We start from the raw sequence: 22,226 nt of genomic DNA, 5'->3' as shown, positions 1-22,226 counted from the left end.
CCTGCCTCAGCCTCCCAAGTAGCTGGGACTACAGGCGCCCGCCACAACGCCTGGCCATTTTTTGGTTGCAGCCATCATTGTTGTTTGGCGGGCCCCGGCTGGGGATATGAACCCGCCACCTTAGGTGTATGTGGCTGGCGCCTTAGCCGCTTGAGCCACAGGCGCCGAGCCCCTTTGAACATTCTCAAACAAAACAGAATGGTTTAAGAATGCCTTCTTCCCTGCACTTTTTTTTTTTTTTTTGGTGAGATATAGTCTCACTTTGTCCTCGGTAGAATGTCATGGCATAGCTCACAGCAACGTCAAACTCTTGGGCAATTCTGTTGCCTCTGCCTCCTAAGTGGCTCGGATTATAGGTACTGGCCACAACTCCCAGCTGTTTTTTAAAGGCGGGGTCTTGCTCCTGTTCAGGCTAGTCTCCAACTCCTTAACTCAGGCAATCTACCTGCCTTGGCCTCCCAGAGTGGTAGGATTACAGGCTCGAGCCACCTTGCCTGGCCTTTGCCTGTACTTTCAAGAACAGTTAGTAACATGTTAATGTATTTGTTTTTGAGTCTAGGTATTTTTTTTTAATTCCAGGTTAATATGAGGATACAACCAGCTCACAGTATTTGAATTTGTTAGGTAGAGTCCTTCTTGTAGATGTGTCCCCCACCCAAATGTGTGCCATGCAACCTCTACACTGTGCCCATTAAGTGGGAGCACACCAACCCCTCCTCCTGCCTCTCCTTCATTTCTCTCCCTCCAACTTGAATTGAGTTTTTCTCCTATGTGAGTGTGAATTAGATCATCTCCTGGCTTCATAGTAGTATTTAGTCCATTGGATATTTGCTTTTCCATTCCTGTGATACTTCACTAAGAACGTGTTTAACTCCATTCAGGTTAATACAAAAGATAAAAAGTCACCATGTTTTTTTATGACTAAAAATTTTCCATGGTAGGGTGGTGCCTGTGGCTCAGTGGGTAGGGCACAGGCCCCATATACCAAGGGTGGACAGTTGGAACCCAGCCCTGGCCAAACTGCAACAAAAAATAGCCAAGTGTTGTGGTTAGTGCCTGTAGTCCCAGCTACTTGGGAGGCTGAGGCAAGAGAATCACCTAAGCCTAGGAGTTGGAGGTTGCTGTGAGCTGTGTGACACCACGGCACTCTACCGAGGCTGATAGAGTAAGACTGTCTCCTAAAAAAAAAAAAATTTTTTTCCATGGTATACATATACCACAATTTGTTGTTGTTGTTGTTGTTGTTGTTTTTGAGAGAACCTCAAGTTATCCCCCTGGGTAGAGAGCTGTGGCATCACAGCTCACAGCAACCTCCTACTCCTGGGCTCAAGCGAGTCTCCTGCCTCAGCCTCCCAAGTAGCTGGGACCACAGGTGCCCGCCACAGCGCCAGGCTATTTTTTGGTTGCGGCCATCATTGTTTTGGCAGGCCTGAGCTGGATTCGAACCCGCCACCTTAGGTGTATGTGGCTGGCGCCTTAGCCACTTGAGCCACAGTTGCCAAGCCACCACAATTTGTTAATCCATTCCTGAGTTAATGGGCATTTAGGTTGTTTCTACACCTTGGCAATTGTAAATTGAGCTGGGATAAACATGTCTTTAAACATTTTAAAGTAAATCATAAGCACAGTGTCTCACCCCACACTTCAGCTATGTGTCTTTTTAACCCATTGCAGTTAAAACATGGGATGATTTAGGGTGGCGCCTGTGGCTCAGTGAGTAGGGTGCCGGCCCCATGTACCCATGACAGGTTTGAACGTGGCCCCGGCCAAACTGCAAAAAAAAAATAGCCAGATGTTGTGATGGGCGCCTGTAGTCCCAGCTATTCAGGAGGCTGAGGCAAGAGAATCACCTAAGCCCAAGAGCTGGAGATTGCTATGAGTTGTGACGCCTCAGCCCTCTACCGAGGGTGACAAAGTAAGACTCTATGTCTCAAAAAAAAAAAAAAAAATGATTTAATAGTCACTCAGTCTTTGATCACCACCTGTCTTGAAATGGCTTTTCATCTTAAGAACTTGGGGCTCAGCGCCTGTGGCTCAAGTGGCTAAGGCACCAGCCACATACACCCAAGGTGGCAGGTTCAAATCCAGCCCGGGCCCGCCAAACAACAATGATGGCTGCAACTAAAAAAATAGCCAGGCGTTGTGGCGGGCACCTGTGGTCCCAGCTACTTGGGAGGCAGAGGCAGGAGATTCACTTGAACCCAGGAGTTGGAGGTTGCTGTGAGCTGTGATGCCACGGGACTCTACCTGGGGGGACAGCTTGAGGCTCTGTCTCAAAAAAAAAAAGAACTTGGCATATCATGTTGCAGAATGCCTACCTTCAGGTTTTATGATATTTTTTCTTTGTGGCTTCTCCTGCATTGTTCTCCTTATATCCTATGGAATGAAAATGCTAGATTACGTTTAGGGTAAAAGCAGATTTTGCACCAGTGAATTTGGTTTTTAGTGATACTCCCCACCCCGCTGCCATCACAAACATCAAGCAGAAGCAAAGCTCTAGGCTTTGCCCAGGGAGACCAGGAGCCACTCCCAAGGACAGTAAGGCATGGAGAGGACTGAGAAGTTCTTCTGTGGTCACCCAAGATAATAATCAGACTTTACTTTTTTTTTTTTTTTTTTAAGAGACAGAGTCTCACTTTGTTGTCCTTGGTAGAGTGCTGTTGTGTCACAGCTCACAGCAACCTCCAGCTCTTGGGCTTAAGGCGATTCTCTTGCCTCAGCCTCCTGAGTAGCTGGGACTACAGGTGCCCACCACAATGCCTGGTTATTTTTTTTGTTGCAGTTTAGCTGGGGCTGAGTTTGAACCCGCCACTCTCCATGTATCGGGCCAGTGCCCTACTCACTGAGCCACAGGCGCTGCCCATGAATCTTTATTTTTTTTTTGAGTGGGTGGATAGAGTGCTATAGCATCATAGCTCATAGCAACCTCAAACTCTTGGGCTCAAGAGATTCTCTTGCCTCAGCCTCCTGAGTAGCTGAGACTACAAGTGAGAGTCACTACCCTTGGCTGGTTTTTCTAGTTTTGGTAGAGACTGCTGGGGGGTTGGTGTCTCAGTTTTGCTCAGGCTGATTTAGAACTGAGCTGAAGGGATCCTCCTGCCTGGGCATCCCTAAGTGCTGGGATTACAGGTGTGAGCTACCACACCCAGCCTTATTTGAATCTTTTTATTCTAGGCTTAATTACATCTGCCCTGGCTGAAAAGAAATTTTATCACTCAAGAGTTTATCCACCTTGATATAATCAGACGATGTACTCTTAGGGACTCTTTGACCTGATTCTACCTGATCAGGTTTTACTTACTAGCTGAAGAGATTAATAACTATATTGGTGAGGTTTGCTTTGGTTAATACCCTTTAAATTGCTTTTAAGAGGCTTAGTGCCTGTAGCTTAGCAGCTAGGGTGCCAGCCACATACATGGGAGTTGGCTGGTTCAAACCCAGCCCAGGCCTGCCAAACAACAATGACAACTACAACCAAAGAATAGCTGGGCCTGTGGTGGGTGCCTGTAGTCTGCCTGGAAGGCTGAGGCAAGAGAATCGCTTAAGCCCAAGGGTTTGAGGTTGCCGTGAGCTGTGACGCCATAACATTCTACTGACGGGCAACATAGTGAGACTCTGTCTCCAAATAATTAAAAATAAATAAATAAACAATTTGCTTTTAAGAGTTTAATAATGGGCTTGGTGCCTGTGGCTCAAGTGGCTAAGGCACCAGCCACATGGACCTAAGGTGGCCGGTTCGAATCTAGCCCGGGCCTGCCAAACAACAATGGCTGCAACCAAAAAATAGCCAGGCGTTGTGGCGGGCGCCTGTGGTCCCAGCTACTTGGGAGGCGGAGGCAGGAGACTCGCTTGAGCCCAGGAGTTGGAGGTTGCTGTGAGCTGTAATGCCACGGCACTCTACCCAGGGGGACAGCTTGAGGCTCTGTCTCAAAAGAAAAAAAAAAAAGAGTTCAATAATGACTTGGTATAAGACCCCCCACCTGGATAACAGAGATATTCAGCATCTCCACATGTATTATGTACTCAGGTGTTGTGGACATGGGGCCTGTTGGCTGTAGAAAGTCAGGAACTTAGTGTAATTCGTGGGTCTGCTGCTGCTTCCAGTGACTCCACTATAGTGTGTAAAGTGTTTGATAAATCCAATGTGCCAGATTTTTCTTTTGAAAATTGAACCTCTGTGAAAAATCCAGAGTGACTAAGCGCTACAAAGACTGGGAACCTGAGTACAAGAAACAATAAATCTGTTCCATATCCTGGAGGGTTTTGGAAGTAATGCAATCTTGTTGTGAGGTGTTTTAATTAAAAAAACATCAAGATACTAGTAAGTGCTTGTGTTTGAGTCATCCTCGGTGTATATTCATGCACTCATCAGATGACCCAAGGCAGGCAGCTTGAGGAGGGGTCACTAAAGTGAAGCAGCACCATCATCCATGCCAGCCCCCACAAGTAGGGCTGCCCAGGTGCTTCTTATGGAGGGCAGCAGGGTTCAACTCTAATTTGAAAGCAGTGATTTTATGTAGAGTCCTGCTGAGGTTGGAAAGGCCGTGGCAGGGAGGGCTTTTAGGTAGGAGCAGGCATGACATGGAGGTAGCATGTCATGGACAAGGGTAGAGGCAGTCAACTTTATTTAGCTCCTTGACTCCAGGAGGACTCCAGTGTGAGGCTAGGGCCAGAGGGAGTTGCTGTGCTCTGCTGGCTATGCAGTTCTTAGAAGTCATGGACACTCGTTCCTCAATCATGGGTGATAATGGAGTGTCCCTCTCCATGGAGGAAGCATTCCTAGGCACAGGGGCTGGTACTTGCAGCCCATACTCTGGCCAGAGATGGAATAGTCTACAGACAGGAAAGAGGTGGAAAGTAGTGCCTTGCCAATGACAGGGCCCTTCAGAGCTGGCCCATAAACACCAGTGTCCCCACGGCTCTTGGAGTATATTGGATTCTGTCCCCAGGGCCCTCTTCCTCCTATTCTTGATCAAGAGACTAGTTCACTACCCAGATGGGCATCTCCTTGGTGCCTTGACTATAGCACCACAGATCAAGGTGGGCCCAGGGTCAGAAATTGCAGGGGCACCTGGCAGGCCAGGCCAGAACTGCTTCTCCCTGATACTGCCTCAGAGGCCATCCCTGGGCCCCAACTGGGTGTCATTTACCTGCTGAGGGGTAATGTGTAGTAGTGACCCTGGGTAAGGCCTTGTTTCTGGTGTGGGGCAGGCCTGTTGGAGATCTGAGTGGGTAATAGTCAAGGTTTCTATCTTCTCTGAAACAAAAGAGGGTCTGGCACCTCACCTGTCCTGGGGTCCCTGAACCTCTGTCCCTGCTTGGCTTGTCGCATGCTTCATGTTCCCAGCCTGGCCTTGATTGGGTGGCCCTCAGCTGTCCCCTCCTGTCCCCTGCAGGTAAGGTGCCTGGCGACGACTGCCCACTGGTGTGGGGCCAGTGCTCGCACTGTTTCCACATGCACTGCATCCTCAAGTGGCTGCATGCACAGCAGGCCCAGCAACACTGCCCCATGTGCCGCCAGGAGTGGAAGTTCAAGGAATGAGGGCTCCTGCCCCCCACGCTGCACCTGGGCTTGGGCCCTCACCCCAGATGAGACCCTGTTGTTCTGATGGGATGGGTAGCTTTGGTCTCTGCGGGGATGGGCCCCTGTGGGAACTATGACGGGTTGGAAGAAGGATAGAGCTGCCTCTGTTTTTCCATCACAATGTTGATGCTTTTATCTAATATAAGTAAAACTGATTACATTACTGGAAATTGCTGGAGGCCTCCAGTCTCCTGTTTTCTTGGCATATCAACGAGCCCTGTGGTTGTTTTTATATGAGAACTCATGAATAAACATATTGATGCCTCAAACCCTGAGTCACAACTCCGGAAGGATCAGACGGCCATACCTGGGGCAGGGCTTGTCTAGGCAAAGGCCCTGGGGGTGTTTGTGCCTCTCATCTGATGGAAGCTAGGCTGGGGCGAGCTCCTCAAGCCTCAATCCTCCTTCAGGCCAGTTCTGTGGAACTCTGGCTGGGCACTTGCTGCTCCTGGTCCTTCCCAGTGAAAAATAGTCATTTCTGAGCAGGCTTTGGTTGTGTTGACGATATAGGGTCCCCAGGGCCATCTGAAGTTCTCTGTCCAGCATCCCTTGCTTAGACTGAAGGCTGATGGTAGTCAGGGCTGGGCACAGGGACTAATCTATGCCCTTGACATCAAGATGTGTTCCAGGTGTCTAAGGGAAGGACAGTTCTCAGGAGGTTCCTCTGTTCCCCACAATTCCTATAGGGTGGCAGCCATGGGGGGCACAGCAGCCCCAGCTCTGAGTCTCTGGCAGCTTCTGAAGGCAGTGTCCCCAGTATTCCTAGGGGTCCTTGGTACTTACATGGTGTCAGTGTCCCATGCCACTGCAGCAACTCATTGCCTGGTCCTCAACAACACCCTGGGGAATAGACCAGGCATCACCTGGGAAGACGTCTCTCTCAGGCACCTATGTTGACTATGAGCTTCATTAGCTTTCCCAAAGCAGAGGGGTCCCTCACCATGCCTGAAGGTCACCTTCCCCTTTGCCTGGAAACACAGGTGCCAGAGGAGGCAGCATCTAAAGCAGTGGTTCTCAACCTTCCTAATGCGCGGCCCTTTAATACAATTCCTGTGGGCCACAACCCACAGGTTGAGAACCCCTGATATAAAGGAAGGTGCACTGTGACCAGGATGTTAGGGAGCATAATGGCCAGTGTCACCTCTTGTTAGCTCTGGCCAGTGCTAGGTAGATGATGCAGCCTCTTTTCTACCTATAGCACCTCTGGATCTGGGCATTGGCACCAGCCTGGGGAGCCACAGCTCAGTAGGGAAGCAGTGTGAAGGGGAGGTGGCATGTGACCAGGTCCTGTTGCAGAGGGCATAGGGACAGGATGAAATCTGGATTTGGAGCTGCCCAGAGTTCCTGTGACTGGTGTCCCAAGGCCTGTGGTCTGGGCCTTGGGTTCATCCTGGCCTGTTCCTGCTGCCTTCACTCCCTGGATGTCCTGCTTGCTCCTGAGGAAACTTTCATAGGGAGTTCACTTCATCCTCTCTCCAGAGCCTCTCCTTGCCTGACAAGTACCCATAAGGACTGTGTACTTGGGATGCCAGGCTCACCTCTCAACCCTGGTTTGTCCACACAGCTTCCCAGCTACTTGGATTCTTTGGTTCCAGCAGGGTCATCTGTTCTTTGGATGTGTGATTGCCCAAAGGCCATGTGCACCCAGCATCCCCCAGCCCTCCCCATGGTTCTGCTGCCTTGTGCTGCTTAGGGTCCCTGAAAGCTTCAGCCCGTGGCTCTCCCTCAACTGCCCTCTCCAGGTGGGCACTGAAGCTGTAACAGGGCAAAGAGTTCCAACTCATCTGACCTTCTATTGGGCAGTATCTCCTTCCCTTTGTGACCAGTGTTTGAACCAATGTTCATGGAATGAATGGAGAGGCTTGAGCTCACCTTCTTCCAGGGCAGAGTTGGGCAGGGGTCTCCAACTATGGTCTCTTGGTCTAGTTTGCCTGGGGTTGAGGCCTGGCCTTGCAGCCTTCTTCCTCTGAGAAGACTTGTCAGTGGACATTCCCCTGGGCATAGCCACCTGTGGACTTCCATGCTTCAGGTGCATGGACGCTGGGGTTGGTTCCCCTTTAGGGTGGGAGAAGTTGCTCCCTGGGCTTGTGCAGTCAGTCAGTGACTCTCTCCAACCTCAGGACCACTGGGGACTCCTGGTGGAGGGGTGGGTGGCTCCTAGGGCTGGTGCACTGTTGGTTGGCCTGGGCTCCTATCCACTGCCCTGGAACTCATTCAGCCCCCGCCTGGGCCCGAAGCAACCGCTGGCGAGAAGGGCGCCGCGCTCTCATGAGAGCCCAGCCCTGGCCAGCTCAGCTTCCCTGCAGCGGCGGGATAAGGACCCACGCAGCTTCTTACCTGGGATGGGTAGGCTGGACCCTGTTCTCTTTCTGCTTCACCAGCCTGTCCACCACGTGCACCTCCACCCCCGCTCCCCGCAGCGCCCCGCCCCGCCCGTCAGATATAAGGCGCAGCCGCTCCAAGTCCTGACGCCCCATACCCTGTCCCCATGGCCCAGCATACGATGCTGGCAGCTGCCGCCCTGGCGCTGTGCCTGTTGCTGGTGCCGCCCAGTTGCGCATGGTACAAGCAGGCGGCCGGGCCCAGCTACTACTCGGTGGGCCGCGCTGCGGGGCTGCTGTCCAGCTTCCGCAGGTCCCAGTATGCGCGGCGTTCGGAGTCCCCCATCGGACAGGGATCCCCGGAGCTACGCCCCGGCTTGCGGAACTTCGTGAGTGTGGTGCGAACGCCAGGGTCTCGGGTGGACCAGAGGGTGAAGGGGGAGCGTGGGCAGCCCCTGAACTTCCTCCCGCACCCCAGGCCATGTGTGTGAAGGACGTCACCCCAAACCTACGGAGCTGTATGCTACTCCCGGACGGCCGCGGTACCTTCCAGTGCCAGGCAGATGTCTTTTTGTCGCTACGCACAGCGACTGCTTCAAGGCCTGAACCTGGACCCGACACCCATGTATCACCTGGCACCCACCCCTGACGCCACTGTCCTGCTTTCCTTGGGGCACAAAATGGGCCCCAATACTCTGTTAGACCATCCCACCTTCAGGAAATGAATAAAGTAGTAAAGCCAGTCCGAGTGAGATTGCTGGGAGGGCTGGCAGGGGACAAGGGACCAACCAGGGTGCACCAGACCACCAGACCCAGGAGGGCACAACCCTGGGCCCAAATGGGGAGACCGCCTTCCCACCCCTGCCTGGGTGGGGCTCTGCCAACCCCTTCACCACTCAGGGCAGTGAGCAGGCAGGTTCCTGGGGGCTCTCAGGTCTCAAAGCCATATTCTTGGGAGCTGCCTTTAGAGCCCAGACTGGAGCTTTCAGCTTTCTCTCCTTTGCCCCCAACCCTCTGGTCGGGCTGAGTATAAGGGTACCGGGCGGGGAGGCAGACTTTGAAGCCAGGAGCCTGTCTGCAGGTGGGTTCTCAACCACCTGGGTAGACAAGTTCCTGAGGCAATGAGCTGGGTCCTGGGCCTCCACCTGCTGTTGAGGGCAGCCTCCAGCCCCATCTCCTGGGCCCAGGCACCAGCACACCCAGGGCCACCTCTGCCTTCCCCCTGTGGTCAGGCACCCCCTATGCCCTCACAGAAGTCTATAGGGGAACTGCCAGCCCAGAAGTCTGAGGGTGGGAGTGTTGGCACTATCCTACTCCTAAAGGTGGGGCCCAGCAGGGGTAGGACTGGGAGAGCAGGCCCTGCACTAGATCGTTGAGGCTGACCTCAAGGTAGCCAAAATGAAAGGTAAGAAAACGACAGGCCCCACAAGAATCAGCAGCTTTAAGGTAGAAACCTTTCTGAAGGGAAGGGGGGTGGGCTGCAAAAAATCACGGTCAGAGTTCTCATTGTGAATGTACTAAGACCAATCCACTGCCTTGCCAAACACCAAGAAGCTGCCATGGGGAGCCCCTGAGGCTCAACGAAGCTCCAAGGGGGCCCTGACTTGAGATGTCAAAAGATGGGAGATTCTATAACCCCATGGGGGCACTGCAGGGCTGAGCCCCTCATCTGCCACCTGGGCTCCTGGGCTGCATCCCCTCCCTCTTCTAATGTGCTCTGCTACTGGGGGTGGAGGGACGAGGCAGCGCAGGGGTAGGGTCTGGGGGCTCACAGGCCACCAGGCTGCCCACTGCCCTCCTCCCTGCATGGCAGGGGCAGGGCTGCAGGATTCCCACAGCTGGGCAGGGGGGTCTCCTGGTCCTTCCCAGCACGGCCTGTCAGGCTTTATTTTTTGTACTGGAGCAGCAGTTCTCAACCTGTGGGTTGTTACCCACAAGAACTGTATTAAAGGGCTGCGGCATTAGGAAGGTTGAGAACCATTGTACTGGAGAGATATACATCAACTGTTAAGTACACAACAGAGTGGTCTGTGTGGAGAGCAGCAAAGCTGGCCAGGGAGGGGGGAGTTCTCCATAGTGGGTGGGACAAGCTACAGGGCAGAGGATACCCCCTTGGGAGGTGATAATGTGCTGTACCCCAAGAAAAGGGGGACCCCCAGATCACTGCTCCCTGAAACCCTCTCCATTGGACTTCCCACCAAAGCTGGGTGGGCTGGCAGTATGGCCTCCTGCCCTGGCAGAAGGGTGTATGTAGCCTGAGGGAGATTCCTGGGGCTGGGCAGGGGAGGGGCAGTTAAAATAGGATGGAAGCAACCAGATGTGCAGGCCACTTATGCTCATCTTGCCTGCTGGGATGCTCCCCTTACTGACTGCCCTCTCTGGGCAGCTTAGAGGTGAGGGCTGAGAGCCTGCTGCAAAACAGGCACCTTGCAGGCAGGTGAGGCTTAGTCCCTGCCAGGCCCCTTCTACCCCCAAGCCAGGCCACCTAAAGAGGGCAGCAATGTGGCTTCCTGAAGAATGGTGAGAGCTAAACCCACAAACACAAAAGGGCAGGGGCATGTGGGCTGGTCGGGGGCTCTCCATGATTGCCCCTAGGTCAGAAGTTGCTGTGGTTCTCCTCTGAGGGTTGTGCTTCCTGCTGCCTCATGGCCTCCAGGAAGGCCAGCTCCTTGGCTTCTTTCTTCTGGTTTCTTGCCTCGTACTCTAACCTGGGGGCCAAGCTAGAGTAAGCTGAATAGGGCGTCTGTACTGCAGCTCCACACCTACCCACCCCCATTCCACCTGGGTTTTTTTATTTTTTTGAGACAGAGTCTCACTTTGTCACTCTCACTAGAGTGCTATGGGGTCACAGCTCACAGCAACCTCAAACTCTTGGGCTCAAGTGATTCTCTTGCCTTAAGCCTCCTGAGTAGCTGGGACTATAGTCGCCCACCACAATGCCCGGCTATTTTTTAGAGATAGGGTCTTGCTCAGGCTGGTCTTGAACCTGTGAGCTCAAGCAAATTATCTGCCTCAGTCTCCCAGAATGCTGGAATTACAGGCATGAGCCACCACACCTGGCCTTTTGTTTGATTTTTTGTGACTGTCTCACTCTGTCACCCAGGTTAAAGTGCCATGGTGTTGTATCTCACAGCTACCTCAAACTCCTGGGCTTAAGCGATCCCTAACCTCAGCCTTCTAATAGCTGGGTCTATGGGCGCCTACCACTATGCTGGATCAGTTTTTTTTTTTTTTTTTTTTTTTTTAGGTAGAGATGGGGTCTCACTCTTATGCAGGCAGAGGCAGGAGCCAGTCGCCTAGCCTCACCTGTTCTTGATAATCCTCTGGACAATGAGATCTGTGGTGAGGTCGTTGCCACTGTCTATCTGATGGAAGATGCCTCTTTTCTTGGGCTCCTGAGAGGAGAGAGATGAGGTGTCTTGTGACTTTACAGAAACCTGCCCTGCTGCCCCACCCCAGAGGGAATCCATCTAGGGGTCTACAGGTGCAATAACTCCTGCCTTCTCACCCACTATGTAGTCAGAACAGCAGTGGTCACTGCACCCACTTCCAAGGCAGGCTGGGAAGTACCGATGGCAACTCCAACCAGCTGGGGTCAGCACAACCTACCTGATATGGATCAGAGCCATCCCTGTCAGGCACAATTTCTGTCTTTCCATGACATACCAGGTCCACCTGCAGAAGGAGTGGGGGCGAGGGGTCAGGTGCCCTCCCAGGGAGGCAGTTGTACCCACTATTCACAGCCCAGTGTTGCTCTCACCTCAGCCCAGGCTCCTCCAAGGGCCCCACCTGGGAGTCTGCCGCAGTGCCACATGCCCAGCCACGCCCAGCCTTACCTTGAAATGGCTCAGGAGCTCTGCTGTGACTGCATATGGGGCCCCGATCACCACTTCAGACACATACTGTGGGGACAGTGAGCACAGTGTCTTGCTTGGTACCGGCTCCTAACAAGCCAGGGCCAGAGGTGGTAGGAGACAGCCCCAGACACGGGGCTGAGGCCTTCAAGGAGTAAACAGGGATAAGAGCAGAATGTCGGGGCTGCCAGGCTCCCTGGCAAGGCCCAACCACACCTCTTCCTGACTGATCAAACCAGGGTGGGTGTGTGCCCCAGAACCAGTGCTACCAGGCAAGGCTAGGGGGTGTCACTGAGGAGCGGTCCCCCAACTCCTGGGCTGGCTATGGGCACTCACCCGGCAGGCCAGCACACTCAGGGTCCTTTCATGCAGGTTCATGATGGGATAGTTCTTCCCCTTGTAGCGATTTACCTCCTAGGGCAGGGGGAGGGAGTTCAGCCCAGGGACCTTTGGTAAGCAGCGTGCATTCCCTCCTGGTAAGTCAGGGAAGGAGCTCACACTCATGGGGATGTCCTGAGCAGGACAGCCCTAGATCCCAGAAGCCCAAGCTCTTGCCCTGGGGTCTCTTTGGTCTTCATCAGGTTTCTGGAGCCTCATTCCTCCAGAGACCACCCGTGCCCAACACCAACCCCAGAAGCCCCTGTAGTATGCCTCTATACCCTCCTAGCTGCCTAGGGCACCAGGGAAAGGAGCAGGCACTAGGCAGTTACCTGGTCAAAGTGCAAGCCAGCAATGACGTAGGGCCTGTCCGCCAGCCCATGCACCTTCTCCAGGAAGTCCACATGCCCAATGTCTGCACCCAGGTTAAGAAGCAATGTTGAGACCTAGGCAGGGGGCAGAGCCTGTGGCACCTGGGGGCTCTGGCTTCCAAGACAGCTTACACGCATCAGCCTCTCCACTGTGCTCCCTGCCAATGGCTGCTTCTCTGTACCCCAGCCCAATGAGGGGGCCCCAAGGAGCCCCAGGCTCTACCCCACGTGGCGTGGGTGTACAGCAGCAGAGGCCAGAGGATACGAAACAGGTCAAAGGCGCCGGCCACATAGATGACCGTCTCCCCTGGCTGAGGCTCCTTCCCAGAAGCAAACTGAATGATCTTCTGCGACGTCTGCAGAAACTGGGATACCCCTGTCCAGGGGTTCCGCCCCCCAGGGCACTGTAAGCCAAGAGAGCAGATGGTCATTGAGGAGGCCTCCCAGGCCCTCTCTCACCCAGCCCTGCCCCAGGGCTGCTCTTCTGAGCCTGTCTACTTGCTCTGGAATGTGCAGATGTGGGACTGTGGAAACCTCTGCAGGGGCACTACAAACACCCAGCCAGAGCCTGCCAGCAACCCAGTGGCCCTTGCCATTCCAGGAAGAGTCATAGGACACGTTACTATCAGGCGAGGCAGTGGGCAGGACTATGGCATCACCCTGTTGCCACAGCAGGCATCACAGCTAACATGACCCCAGGCTGGCGGAGGACCACTGAGAGCAGGTATGAGCCCTGTGGCTGGGGGACATAGCCCTTGGGGGGCACTCAGCACTCTGAGGCCGCCAACTGGTCACCTGGGAGAAGCCTCAAGTATGTCCCTGGCAAGTGTCAGATAAGGAGGCTACAAAGGGACAAAAGGCAAGGCTGCTTGGTTAGAGGTCACCTGTCCATGGGCAGTCCTTGTTCTGCCTCCAAGCAGTGGCTGCCATGGCTGGCCAGCCAAAGCTACCTCTTGCCTGCCCCTCCTTCTGGCTTACACAGGTTGGCCGAGCCTGGCTGTCAGTACCCAGTCATCACCAGTGATACTATGGGCTGACTTTTCCCAACAGGTGGCCAGGGCAGCTGGGGAAGAGGGCCTGATAGTAGCCTGGCATCAGCTGTATACCTAGGGGTGCGTAGCACAGGCCACACTCACCTTGCCAAAATTGTCTGCGTACTCCCGGTACTCAGAGGTCAGCTCCTGCACAGAAGACAGACCAGAGCTGAAAGGCTCTCCAGATGCAGCCAAGCCAAGGAGTAGGCAGGGGAAGGGAGGGAGGCAGGATGGCTGTGAGGGGCAGACAGGTGCTCCCTCCTTGCCCATAGTACCCTTGCCACCAACTCACCTGGCTACTGTGGTGAGCCTTGGTCACTAGCAGCATGCGGCCCACCAGGTCTGTGGTAGACACACCCTGTGTGCGCTTGCACTCTCTGGGGGATAGAAGGGGACTTGGACTGGGACATACCCACGAGGCTCAGCCTCCAACTACCATCACCTAGGGGACAGTGGCTGCCCTGCTTGTGGCCACAACAGAAAATCTGGACCAGGTCCTGAGAAGGCTGCTGTGGCTTCAATGGCTGAAGGACCGATAGGAGAACAGAAAGCCCCCAGGTTTGCAGTGTGGGGGTGGGCAGGCCAGGCTGGGTGGTGGCTCTGGTCCCCATTCTGCCTTCTGCCCCCAGCTGCACTTGAGCCCAGGTCCTGCTCTGCTGTGCTTCTCTGCCAAGGGCACTCTTGGCCACAGCACCCCATGAAGGAGCACTGGCCATCTGGTTCATCAGTTAAAGTTAATTAAGGAAAGGGCCAGGTCCTCATGGCACCAACCACATTCCCAGTGCTCAAGAGTTGCTCAGGGCTACCTCGCAGTGCTACTCCAGAGCTGTTGGTAGGGGCTCACATCATGACAGGTACCTCCCTCCATCCAATTCCCAGCCCTGCCCATGAGATATACCAGCCCCGGCTTGGCGCCTGTGGCTCAAGTGGCTAAGGCGCCAGTCACATACACCTAAGGTGGTGGGTTCAAATCCAGCCTGGGCCCATCAAACAACAATGACGGCTGCAACCAAAAAAAAATAGCCAGGCGTGTGGCAGGCGCCTGTAGACCCAGCTACTTGGGAGGCTGAGGCAGGAGATTCACTTGAGCCCAGGAGTTGGAGGTTGCTGTGAGCTGTGATGCCACAGCACTCTACCCAGGGGGACAGCTCAAGGCTCTGTCTCAAAAAAAAAAGAGAAACACCAGTCCCAAGCCCTAACCTCATGGGCCACTGGGAACCAGCAAAGAAAGCTGGGAAGGAATCTAAGCCCTACACTTGAACACCAGGGCACAGTGGGGACTCACCTGTACCTCCCAGCCTGCTTCACTTCCTCATAGGTGTCCCGGCCATCTACAGTTAGGGTGATATCATCTAAGGGGTGATACACACAAGAACATGGATTCTTAACCCAAGCAACAAATACCTCGGTGCACCCAAGCATGTGTATGGCTATCTCTGGGGAGGGACCAAAGGGCTCAGAGGCCCTGTCTCTGGATGCCCCACCTGGGAGTCTGATCCCAGGCCCACATGGCTTCCCCAGGCTCCCAAGCCCCAGCTCCTGCCCACTCACTGCCATGAACACAGAAGTTGCAGTTGTACTTGTCCAACGTCTCCAGCGTGGTGACATAGGGAGCTGCGGGCACCACCTCGTCTACCCACTTGATGGCCTGCACCATCTTATACCTCTCCTCCTGAGTGAACACTGGGGGCCCCTTGTGCTTGGAAATCTCCTCTAGGGCCAAAGAGAAGGAAGAGAAAAGATGGTGACACTGGCTCACCCAGGCTCTTCCACAGATGCCCTATTCTCAGCACCAAGCTGTGACCAACATGAGAGCCTGTAGTGGGCAGCGTGGCTCTCACAGGCCCTGGGCTCCCTGTTCTCCCTCATCCAAAGCCAGGGGCTCCTTCTGATGAGCGGCGCTTTGCTCCTGAGGCCTTGGGAGCCAGGTTAGGAACCGTGAGGAGTGGGAGGCACAATTCATAGACTCCACTGGCCCCTTTCTCTTCACCTCGGGACAGGAGGTGCAAGACAGGAAAGGCTTCCTCAGGCCGTCTTTGGCTGCGGCTGAGCCTGCTCTGTCTATTCCCAGGGTTCTCAGGCTTTTGGTCAACAGGTGTGGCCCCCAGGTGGGCTGTGAAGCAGTGGGTGGGAAAGGTGTCTCCACATCTTACCATCAGTGTGCACACCCACGATGAGATAGTCGCCCATGGCCCGTGCCTGGCGCAGCTGGTTGGAGTGGCCATAATGCACCATGTCATAGCTATGGAGACAGACAAACAGTTGCTCTGTCTACTGTGGATGGAGACCAGACTGCGTGTGTGTGGCTGCGGGGATGCAGCTTTGCTCCTCTGAGGTCTCCTTAGGAAGCCCCCAGAGAAGCTGCCACTGGGAACTGTTTCCCAGAATTCAGCTGGGCTTCCAGAAAAGCGGCAGGTTGTCAGCTCTCCATGTCACCGGTTCCTGGGCCAGAGGGTAGGAACTTGCCAGTGTCAGATCTAGCAAGGGTGGAAGGCCCAGGGGGATGGCAGGTGTACAGAACAGCCTCTGCCCTCACATCTCCCCTCAGAAAATACAAACTGCTGGGGGTAGAGTCACTTCAAACTTTCAAGTTCATTCTAGGGGCAAGGTTGGAGTCTGCACTACTCTGAGGCAAGCAGACAGTCCCTGGTGCCAACATGAAACAAATCTAAACAAAGAACAAGGGCCTGAAATAACTGACTTCTGAAAATCCTGTTTCCTAGTCCCTCGTGGCCTCCGAAACTCAACAAAGCTTAATCTCTCTAGTGAATAACCACTTCCATGTCACCTGGTTCTAAGACTTTTATCCTCAAATCCTGTCTGGCAAACTTCCAAGCCCAAGGCTACACGGGCCGCCTCCCTGAGGACCAGGCCCTCTTTCTGCTTCTGTGAGTAAATAAAGCCATACCTGCTTCTCCAGGGTGTAAGGGACTCAGGTGACCTTGGGCAGCCCCACATGTTCTACTCAATGGCCCCTGCCTCCTCCCCAAACGGCCACATAACCCCCACACACTGTACCTGGGGCCCCAGTCTGACCGCCCCAAGTGAGGAGGTGTCAGAGGCCTGAACAGAGGGACCAAAGCATGGAATGAAGGAGGCGCTGAGTCCAGTCACTGTAGCCTAGGGTGGGGGCCTGGCTAGGGCCAAGGTCAGAGTCCACTGACACGAAGCTGCATTGCTCCTCTCAGAGGTGACTGAGGCTAACCATGTAGAGGTTCGTCTCTCTCCACCCACCCAGCAAAGGCTTGTGAAAGCAAAGGTAGCAAGCTACCAGTAACAGTCAATCTTCCTTCTACTTATTGAAAGCCATAAACTTGTCTTAAAACATGCCCTGCCTGAGAGACCGACCGCACGCCAGCCCCTCCAAGCCGGCAGAGCCGGGCGCGCGACGCTACCCAAGGAGCGGGCCAGTCCCTGGGCAACCGCCGGCGCAGGCCCGGCAGGAAACAGCCCCAGCGTCCCGCCTGTGCTCACCAGCCGTCGCACCACACCCGCACAGGGCGCCTGCCCCCCGGGCCCGGCTGCTCGACGCCACCCGCCGCCCCGCGCCCGTTCCGGATCATGGCCACGAAGCGGCGGCACGGCCAGTCGGCAGTTCCAGGTGACTACGAGAGCCCGACTGCCGCCCCGCCCCGCGCACGCGCCGCCGGCGTCACGCGGGCCTCACCAGCTGCACACGGCCAATGGAGCACAGCCTCCCTCCGAAGTCCCGCCCACTCCCGCGAAGACTCCACCCATCCCCGCCGCGCGCTGCCAACGGCGCGCCGCCTTGCCATAGCCCCGCCCCCCTCAAGGGGCCAATGGCGTGCAGCCCTAACCCCGCCCCCTGCTCAGATTCAGCGCCCGAAGCTTCTGAGCGCCTTCGCCAGGTCCCGCCCCCTACCCGGACCCCGCCCCTTGTCCACGCCTGACGGCAAAGGGCGGGACAGCACCGAAGTGGGTGGGTCTGTGGCAGCCGCCTCAATGGGCCTTGGGAGAACTTGTTGCCTGTCCAGCCGGGAACCCGCGCCCAGCGACCCCGCCCACCGGAGTGAGCCAAGCAGTGACATGCGTGGACGGTACAGAGATGTTTAATAGGAATAAAAAGGTCTGCTTAAAGCACCCCTCTGCTGCATACCCAGTACAGAAAAGGTCGTCTACAAAGTTAATAGTTTTTAGTAAGAAGTAGCAGAAATAGGGTGATGCCCTGAGACTAGCCTGGCCAGTGGGGGTAAGGCAGTCATTCATGACTTCCTCTCTGCAGGCCAGGTCCAAAATAACCCGAGCTCCGCCCTCCTTTTATGCAGAGGCCCATGGGCAAGTGTCCTGGATGATGAAGCCGAATCAGGGACAACCACAGCAGTGCAAGGATAGACGGCTACATATCATGGTGAAAATGTCACCCCCAAAGAGATCTTCTTGCTGGCAACCAAGCCTGCATGGCAACACTGGCCCCTGAATAAGAGTTCCGTCCATCTGCAAAGTGCCAAATGTTTCTGTCAAACACCAGGTTACGTCACTTTCTTCCTTTTTGTGCGTTTGGTGCAGCCCCGGCCAAACCAGCCCCCTAGGATGGGAGCTGAGCTGAGTGGGTCACCACAGTCACCAGGCGGTCCTTCCTCTCTGCTTCTGCATAGCGATTTCCGACTGTGGATGCCTTCTTCACCAGCACGCAGGGGAGTTGCCAGGGAGAAAATGGGATCCTGCCACCTACCAAGAAGAGAAAAGTGGGTCAGATAAACCTGGGTGCCTCTTGCCGTCACAACCCACCCCAGCATGGGAAAGCTGTCTGAGGTTCCTTGCCTTCCCACCTCACCCTCCCATGTCTTAACCTTGGCTGGGTTCTGGTTGGCCACTCCATTGTTACCAAGCTACGGAACAGCTGCAGGAGAGGTCATCTCCTTGGGTGGTAACTCAAAGGTCAGCACCCTCACCAGCTTGGTCTCCTCAAACTCAGAGTCCTGGTCCACCACTGAGTGGCCATACACAAATAGGGTGGGGCAGCAGTGGCTCCAGGGGCACTGCCATCTCCAGGGATGAGTCCCTAATAACTCTGGGCCCCACCTTTCACTTGTACCACCGGGGGGCAGGTGGATCAGACCCTCTCCCCCTTCCCAGCTGACTAGGGAGGCTTGGCCTACAGACAACACTGTGAAGAAATCATGTGTCTGAGATGTAGAACCACATATTATAAACTTAACATACAGATAAGCACTGATAAAGAAAATGAACTAAGTTAATGCAAAAAAAAAAAATACAGTACACAATAGGCCCACATTACAGAACACCACAAACATAACATACAAGAATTGCCAGGCCCAGAAGGTGAAGGGATCCTTAATTTCTTGAACCCTTTGATTAAAAGAAGTTATTGATTTCCCCTATAAGACCCTGAAAATTCACAGAGAAAGAGAGTGTAAACTTTTTACTCAATACATACACCAAGTCTAATTATCACAAATTCTGTATCAAGGCACAGTTTAAGCTTCCCCCAAAATATGCCAATGCCCAAAACCAAGTACACTGTGATTCTGTCTGACCGAACCTGCTAGTCCTCTCAAGGCACCTTCCCACCAGGCTTCTCTGAAAGGTCAGTGGGGAAACAGAACCCCTCTCCCCACGGGGCTTCTGCAAGTCACACTGGCCTGGGCAGTAGTGCACATGGAGTCTCGCCTCAGCCAGCCACTGAGGTCAGTCCCTCTGGAGACCATCACTTTTCAGCCACACCTCAGAGCTTCCTTCACACTCAGCTCACAAGAGAAGACAGACAAGGCCCACCACACAGAGGTGTGAGGAAGCAGGTGGTGTGCTGGGCCCACTCACCTGCTGTAGAGGGGGATCTCCAGGCCCAGCTCATCCATGAGGAGCTGCATGACGTCATCACATTTCCCGTGAAGCTTCAGGGCAGCCCAGTCATCCTTTGGGGTCCACTGGGGACAAGGAAAAGTGAGTGACAGTAACACCTGGTCAGCACCTCTGTCTCAGGCCTCTGCAGTAGATGAATGTGGAGGTCTCCCTGGCTCTTCCTGCTAAGGCCCAGATCTAAGAACACAGCTCTGAGCACCCGAGTTACCTGCAAGTTCACAATGTAGAGTTTAGGCCGCTGGCTCGGGGGTTTGGTCATGCACCAGAGGCGCGGATACTTCTTTAGAACCTGTGGAAATGGACAGATACAGCACACACACAGAGCACAGCTGTAGCAGGCTGAGTCTGACACTGAGCCAGAGAGCTCTGGGCAGGCAGACACCTGCTCACTCTGCTCACTCACCATGTTATCAGTGCGTACCTTCAAGCTGGACCCTAAACACAGGATTGTGTCTGCTTTGCTGGCAGCCTCGGTTGCTGCCTCCCAGTTCAGAGGCTGCCCCAACATCCCCCTCTCCCCAAAGTGCACAATGGTGTCCCGGAGCTGGCTCCCACACTTATGGCAGGCCCGGCCTGTCTGGTGTCTGTGGAGGGCAGTACGCTCTGTGACATCAAATACTCGAACGTACTCCCTGTTAGGGACACAGGAGGTGCAGACCTGAGGGCAAGAAAGCACAGTGAGTGGACCTGCCTGCCCACCAAGCCCTGGATCCCCACAGGACTGCTCACTTCAATGTACATGTTCCCATGGAGCTCTGAGATGGCTGTTCGCGGCAGGCCACTTCTCAGGTGGAGCCCATCACAGTTCTGAGACACCACGTGCTGCACCTGGGAGGTAGGACAGGGGCTCTGTCAGCAGGAGGGGTCAAGACAGCCATGAAGCCACTCGGAGCTTAGCCCAGCTGACGGCTTCCAAGATTAGGGCTCCACAGAAAGCCCCAGAAGGTAAAGCACACATGGGAGGGGCCGTGTCCTCCCCTCAGCCCTGTTCTAGCCTTGCAACACTAGGCAGTGGTGGCTCAGGGTTCTGGTGAAGGCCACTTCTGCTCCAGACTCACGGTCCCTAAGGCCTAGCCAGGTCTCCCTTCCCACTTAGTTGAAGGTGTTCAGCAAAGGGTCTCCAGAGATTTCCTACCAGACCCCCTGCCCTCCCCTGTGGCTCCTAAGGTCTAAGAGGGCAAAGGCCACCAGCAGCTCTGGGCCCAAGGCTGGCCCGAGGCACAGTGGTTTGGAGGAAAGGCCACCCTTTTATCCTGAGAGGATGCATGGGATGACTCAACCAGAAGTGCAGCCCACTTAGTGCTCATCCCAGGAGTCAACCACCAGGCAGAGGGAGGACACAGTCACCCACTTGGGCACCAAAGTGGAGCTCCAGGCCCTGTGCCCAGACCCAGATGAGCACACCAGCCACAATGGGCTCTTACCAGCTTCTGCTCATGCAAACGGGCAATGCACATGTGTGTGAGGGTCGGCTCAGCCTCGCTCAGGTCAGCAGTACTACAGGTGGGAAGGAGTGTGAGGGTGAGGACAGCTGCACGCTCAAGCCTGTGCCACCCCTCCTCCTCCTGCTCCTGAAGGCTGAGCTTGGCCCGCTCACCTGACACTTCTCCCTTTCTGAAGCAGTGTCCAGACGCCATTAGGGCCCCGGTAATCTGGGATAGAAGCTGCCTGCATGTTCAGAAAACAGATAAGCCAAGTAAAAAGGCATCACTGTAGGTAGAGGCTGAATTCCCAAAAACAGAGAGTCAACGTTTCTCCCCCACATTCCAGGCTGGCTTACAGACCAGCCTCTATTCATTCCCAGGCTGAGCTGCCTGTCCCCAGATGGCATGTACCCAGCATGGCTCCTTCATCTGCTGGGACTTACCCTTCCTTCTTGGCCCAGTCATCCCTCCAGGCTGAGTAAAGCCCTGCCCTGCTCCAGTAGTCTCTTTAACCACTGAGCAGAGCCAGTGGACTCTGTGGCCACATGTGTCCCCTACACTTGGGGGGGTGGGCTGGTCAGGTCCATTCATGTCCCCAGGGCCTGGCCCACTGCTCCAACATTTAGGAAAGGGTAAACCTTTAGGTTGGAGCACTTTTATTTTGTTGTTGTTGTTTTTGTTGGGGTTTTTGCAGTTTTTGGCCAGGGTTGCGTTTGAACCCGCCACCTTCAGCATATGGGGCTAGCGCCTTACTCCTTTGAGCCACAGGTGCCACCCAGGTTGGAGCACTTTTTTGTCCAAATTCTTCCATCATGATGCTCTGAGTAGTTCCCACTCAACCTTAATAAAGGTAAGAAAACTTCTCTGGATGAAACAAACATCTCATTTCCCAAGTTTCTCATCCAGTGAAACTCTCTTCTTTCCCAAGAGAAAAAAGAGAAGGGAAAAAAAAAAAACAGAAGGCATGCCACGATCAGAATTTTTTTTTTTTTTTTTTTGAGACAGAGCCTCAAGCTGTCCCCCTGGGCAGAGTGCCGTGGCATTACAGCTCACAGCAACCTCCCTCCAACTCCTGGCTCAAGCGAGTCTCCTGCCTCAGCCTCCCAAGTAGCTGGGACCACAGGCGACCGCCACAACGCCCAGCTATTTTTTGGTTGCAGCCGTCACTGTTGGCGGTCCGGGCTGGGGATTCGAACCCGCCACCTTGGGTGTACGTGGCTGGCGCCTTAGCCGGTTGAGCTATAGGCGCCAAGCCAGGATCAGAATGTTTTATGTTCCTTTCTGGGGAAGTCATATCCCTTCACTGCTGCTTAAACTCAGAAAAATGCCCACCCTGATCAGTGGTTCTAGCTGTCACATTTATTTTTATTTTTTGTTTTTGTTTTGTTTCTTTTCTGAGACAGAGCCTCAAGCTGT

General features: G+C 54.4%; 4 protein-coding genes across 11 annotated transcripts in view; 2 read left to right on the top strand and 2 right to left on the bottom strand.

The window, feature by feature from the left end:
• The window catches only part of ANAPC11 (anaphase promoting complex subunit 11), an 8,414-nt gene extending 2,761 nt beyond the window's left edge, over positions 1 to 5,653 (top strand). For all 3 annotated transcript variants that reach the window (XM_023511038.1, XM_023511037.1, XM_003786055.3), the window contains one exon: positions 5,397 to 5,653. In XM_023511038.1, coding sequence (XP_023366806.1) covers positions 5,397 to 5,542 — 146 coding nt within the window. In that variant the 3' untranslated portion in view covers positions 5,543 to 5,653. The remainder of the gene's footprint in view (positions 1 to 5,396) is intronic.
• Positions 5,654 to 8,022: 2,369 nt separating this feature from the next.
• Positions 8,023 to 8,647, top strand: NPB (neuropeptide B). 2 transcript variants are annotated; one of them, XM_023511036.1, is made up of 2 exons: positions 8,023 to 8,294; positions 8,384 to 8,647. In XM_023511036.1, the coding sequence occupies exons 1-2, from the start codon at positions 8,073 to 8,075 to the stop codon at positions 8,552 to 8,554; spliced, it is 393 nt and encodes a 130-aa protein (XP_023366804.1). In that variant the 5' UTR covers positions 8,023 to 8,072; the 3' UTR covers positions 8,555 to 8,647. The 2 variants fall into 2 exon arrangements, with proteins under 2 accessions (XP_023366804.1, XP_023366803.1); XM_023511035.1 differs by having other exon boundaries at positions 8,023 to 8,303.
• Positions 8,648 to 9,399: 752 nt separating this feature from the next.
• PCYT2 (phosphate cytidylyltransferase 2, ethanolamine) lies at positions 9,400 to 17,227 on the bottom strand. Of its 2 annotated transcripts, none has more exons than XM_023511034.1 (13): positions 17,017 to 17,227; positions 15,696 to 15,784; positions 15,094 to 15,255; positions 14,828 to 14,894; positions 13,835 to 13,919; positions 13,645 to 13,689; positions 12,774 to 12,912; positions 12,470 to 12,552; positions 12,096 to 12,173; positions 11,742 to 11,807; positions 11,515 to 11,580; positions 11,212 to 11,300; positions 9,400 to 10,625 (listed from the first exon to the last, which is right to left on the bottom strand). In XM_023511034.1, exons 1-13 carry the CDS (start codon positions 17,103 to 17,105, stop codon positions 10,502 to 10,504), a joined length of 1,182 nt encoding a protein of 393 aa, XP_023366802.1. In that variant the 5' UTR covers positions 17,106 to 17,227; the 3' UTR covers positions 9,400 to 10,501. The 2 variants fall into 2 exon arrangements, with proteins under 2 accessions (XP_023366802.1, XP_003786588.1); XM_003786540.3 differs by having other exon boundaries at positions 9,400 to 10,613.
• A 660-nt stretch (positions 17,228 to 17,887) lies between these two features.
• The window catches only part of SIRT7 (sirtuin 7), an 8,230-nt gene continuing 3,891 nt past the window's right edge, over positions 17,888 to 22,226 (bottom strand). Inside the window, exons 4-11 of one of the 4 annotated variants that reach the window (XR_002772392.1) lie at positions 20,984 to 21,054; positions 20,811 to 20,883; positions 20,116 to 20,214; positions 19,808 to 20,044; positions 19,595 to 19,675; positions 19,345 to 19,451; positions 18,826 to 18,912; positions 18,157 to 18,231 (exon numbers count right to left, since the gene is read on the bottom strand). Coding sequence is in view for 2 of the 4 variants with exons in the window: in XM_012802925.2 (XP_012658379.1) it covers positions 18,033 to 18,231; positions 19,345 to 19,451; positions 19,595 to 20,044; positions 20,116 to 20,214; positions 20,811 to 20,883; positions 20,984 to 21,054 (999 nt within the window). In the remaining 2 variants the exon portion in view is untranslated. Of the gene's footprint in view, positions 18,232 to 18,825; positions 18,913 to 19,344; positions 19,452 to 19,594; positions 20,045 to 20,115; positions 20,215 to 20,810; positions 20,884 to 20,983; positions 21,055 to 22,226 lie in introns of all 4 variants that reach the window. The other 3 variants (XM_003786052.3, XR_001161098.2, XM_012802925.2) reach the window with 3 other exon arrangements.

Source organism: Otolemur garnettii, unplaced genomic scaffold (assembly GCF_000181295.1).
Source record: "Otolemur garnettii isolate 467f Iridium unplaced genomic scaffold, OtoGar3 scaffold00018, whole genome shotgun sequence".
In the NCBI taxonomy this organism is placed as follows: domain Eukaryota; kingdom Metazoa; phylum Chordata; class Mammalia; order Primates; family Galagidae; genus Otolemur; species Otolemur garnettii.
The sequence above is the reverse complement of the archived record's forward strand: the minus strand, read 5'-3'. Positions and strand labels throughout refer to the sequence as shown.

Excerpts from the sequence above, each read along its gene's own strand:
- NPB (XM_023511035.1), top strand. The coding sequence starts at position 8,073 with ATGGCCCAGCATACGATGCTGGCAGCTGCCGCCCTGGCGCTGTGCCTG. Across the intron at positions 8,304-8,383 it reads TGCGGAACTTCGTGAGTGTG|GCCATGTGTGTGAAGGACGT; the intron begins GTGCGAACGCCA and ends CCCGCACCCCAG.
- PCYT2 (XM_023511034.1), bottom strand. The coding sequence starts at position 17,105 with ATGATCCGGAACGGGCGCGGGGCGGCGGGTGGCGTCGAGCAGCCGGGC. Across the intron at positions 14,895-15,093 it reads CAACTTCTGTGTTCATGGCA|ATGATATCACCCTAACTGTA; the intron begins GTGAGTGGGCAG and ends ATCACCCCTTAG. Across the intron at positions 12,174-12,469 it reads CTGGCTTGCACTTTGACCAG|GAGGTAAATCGCTACAAGGG; the intron begins GTAACTGCCTAG and ends CCCCTGCCCTAG.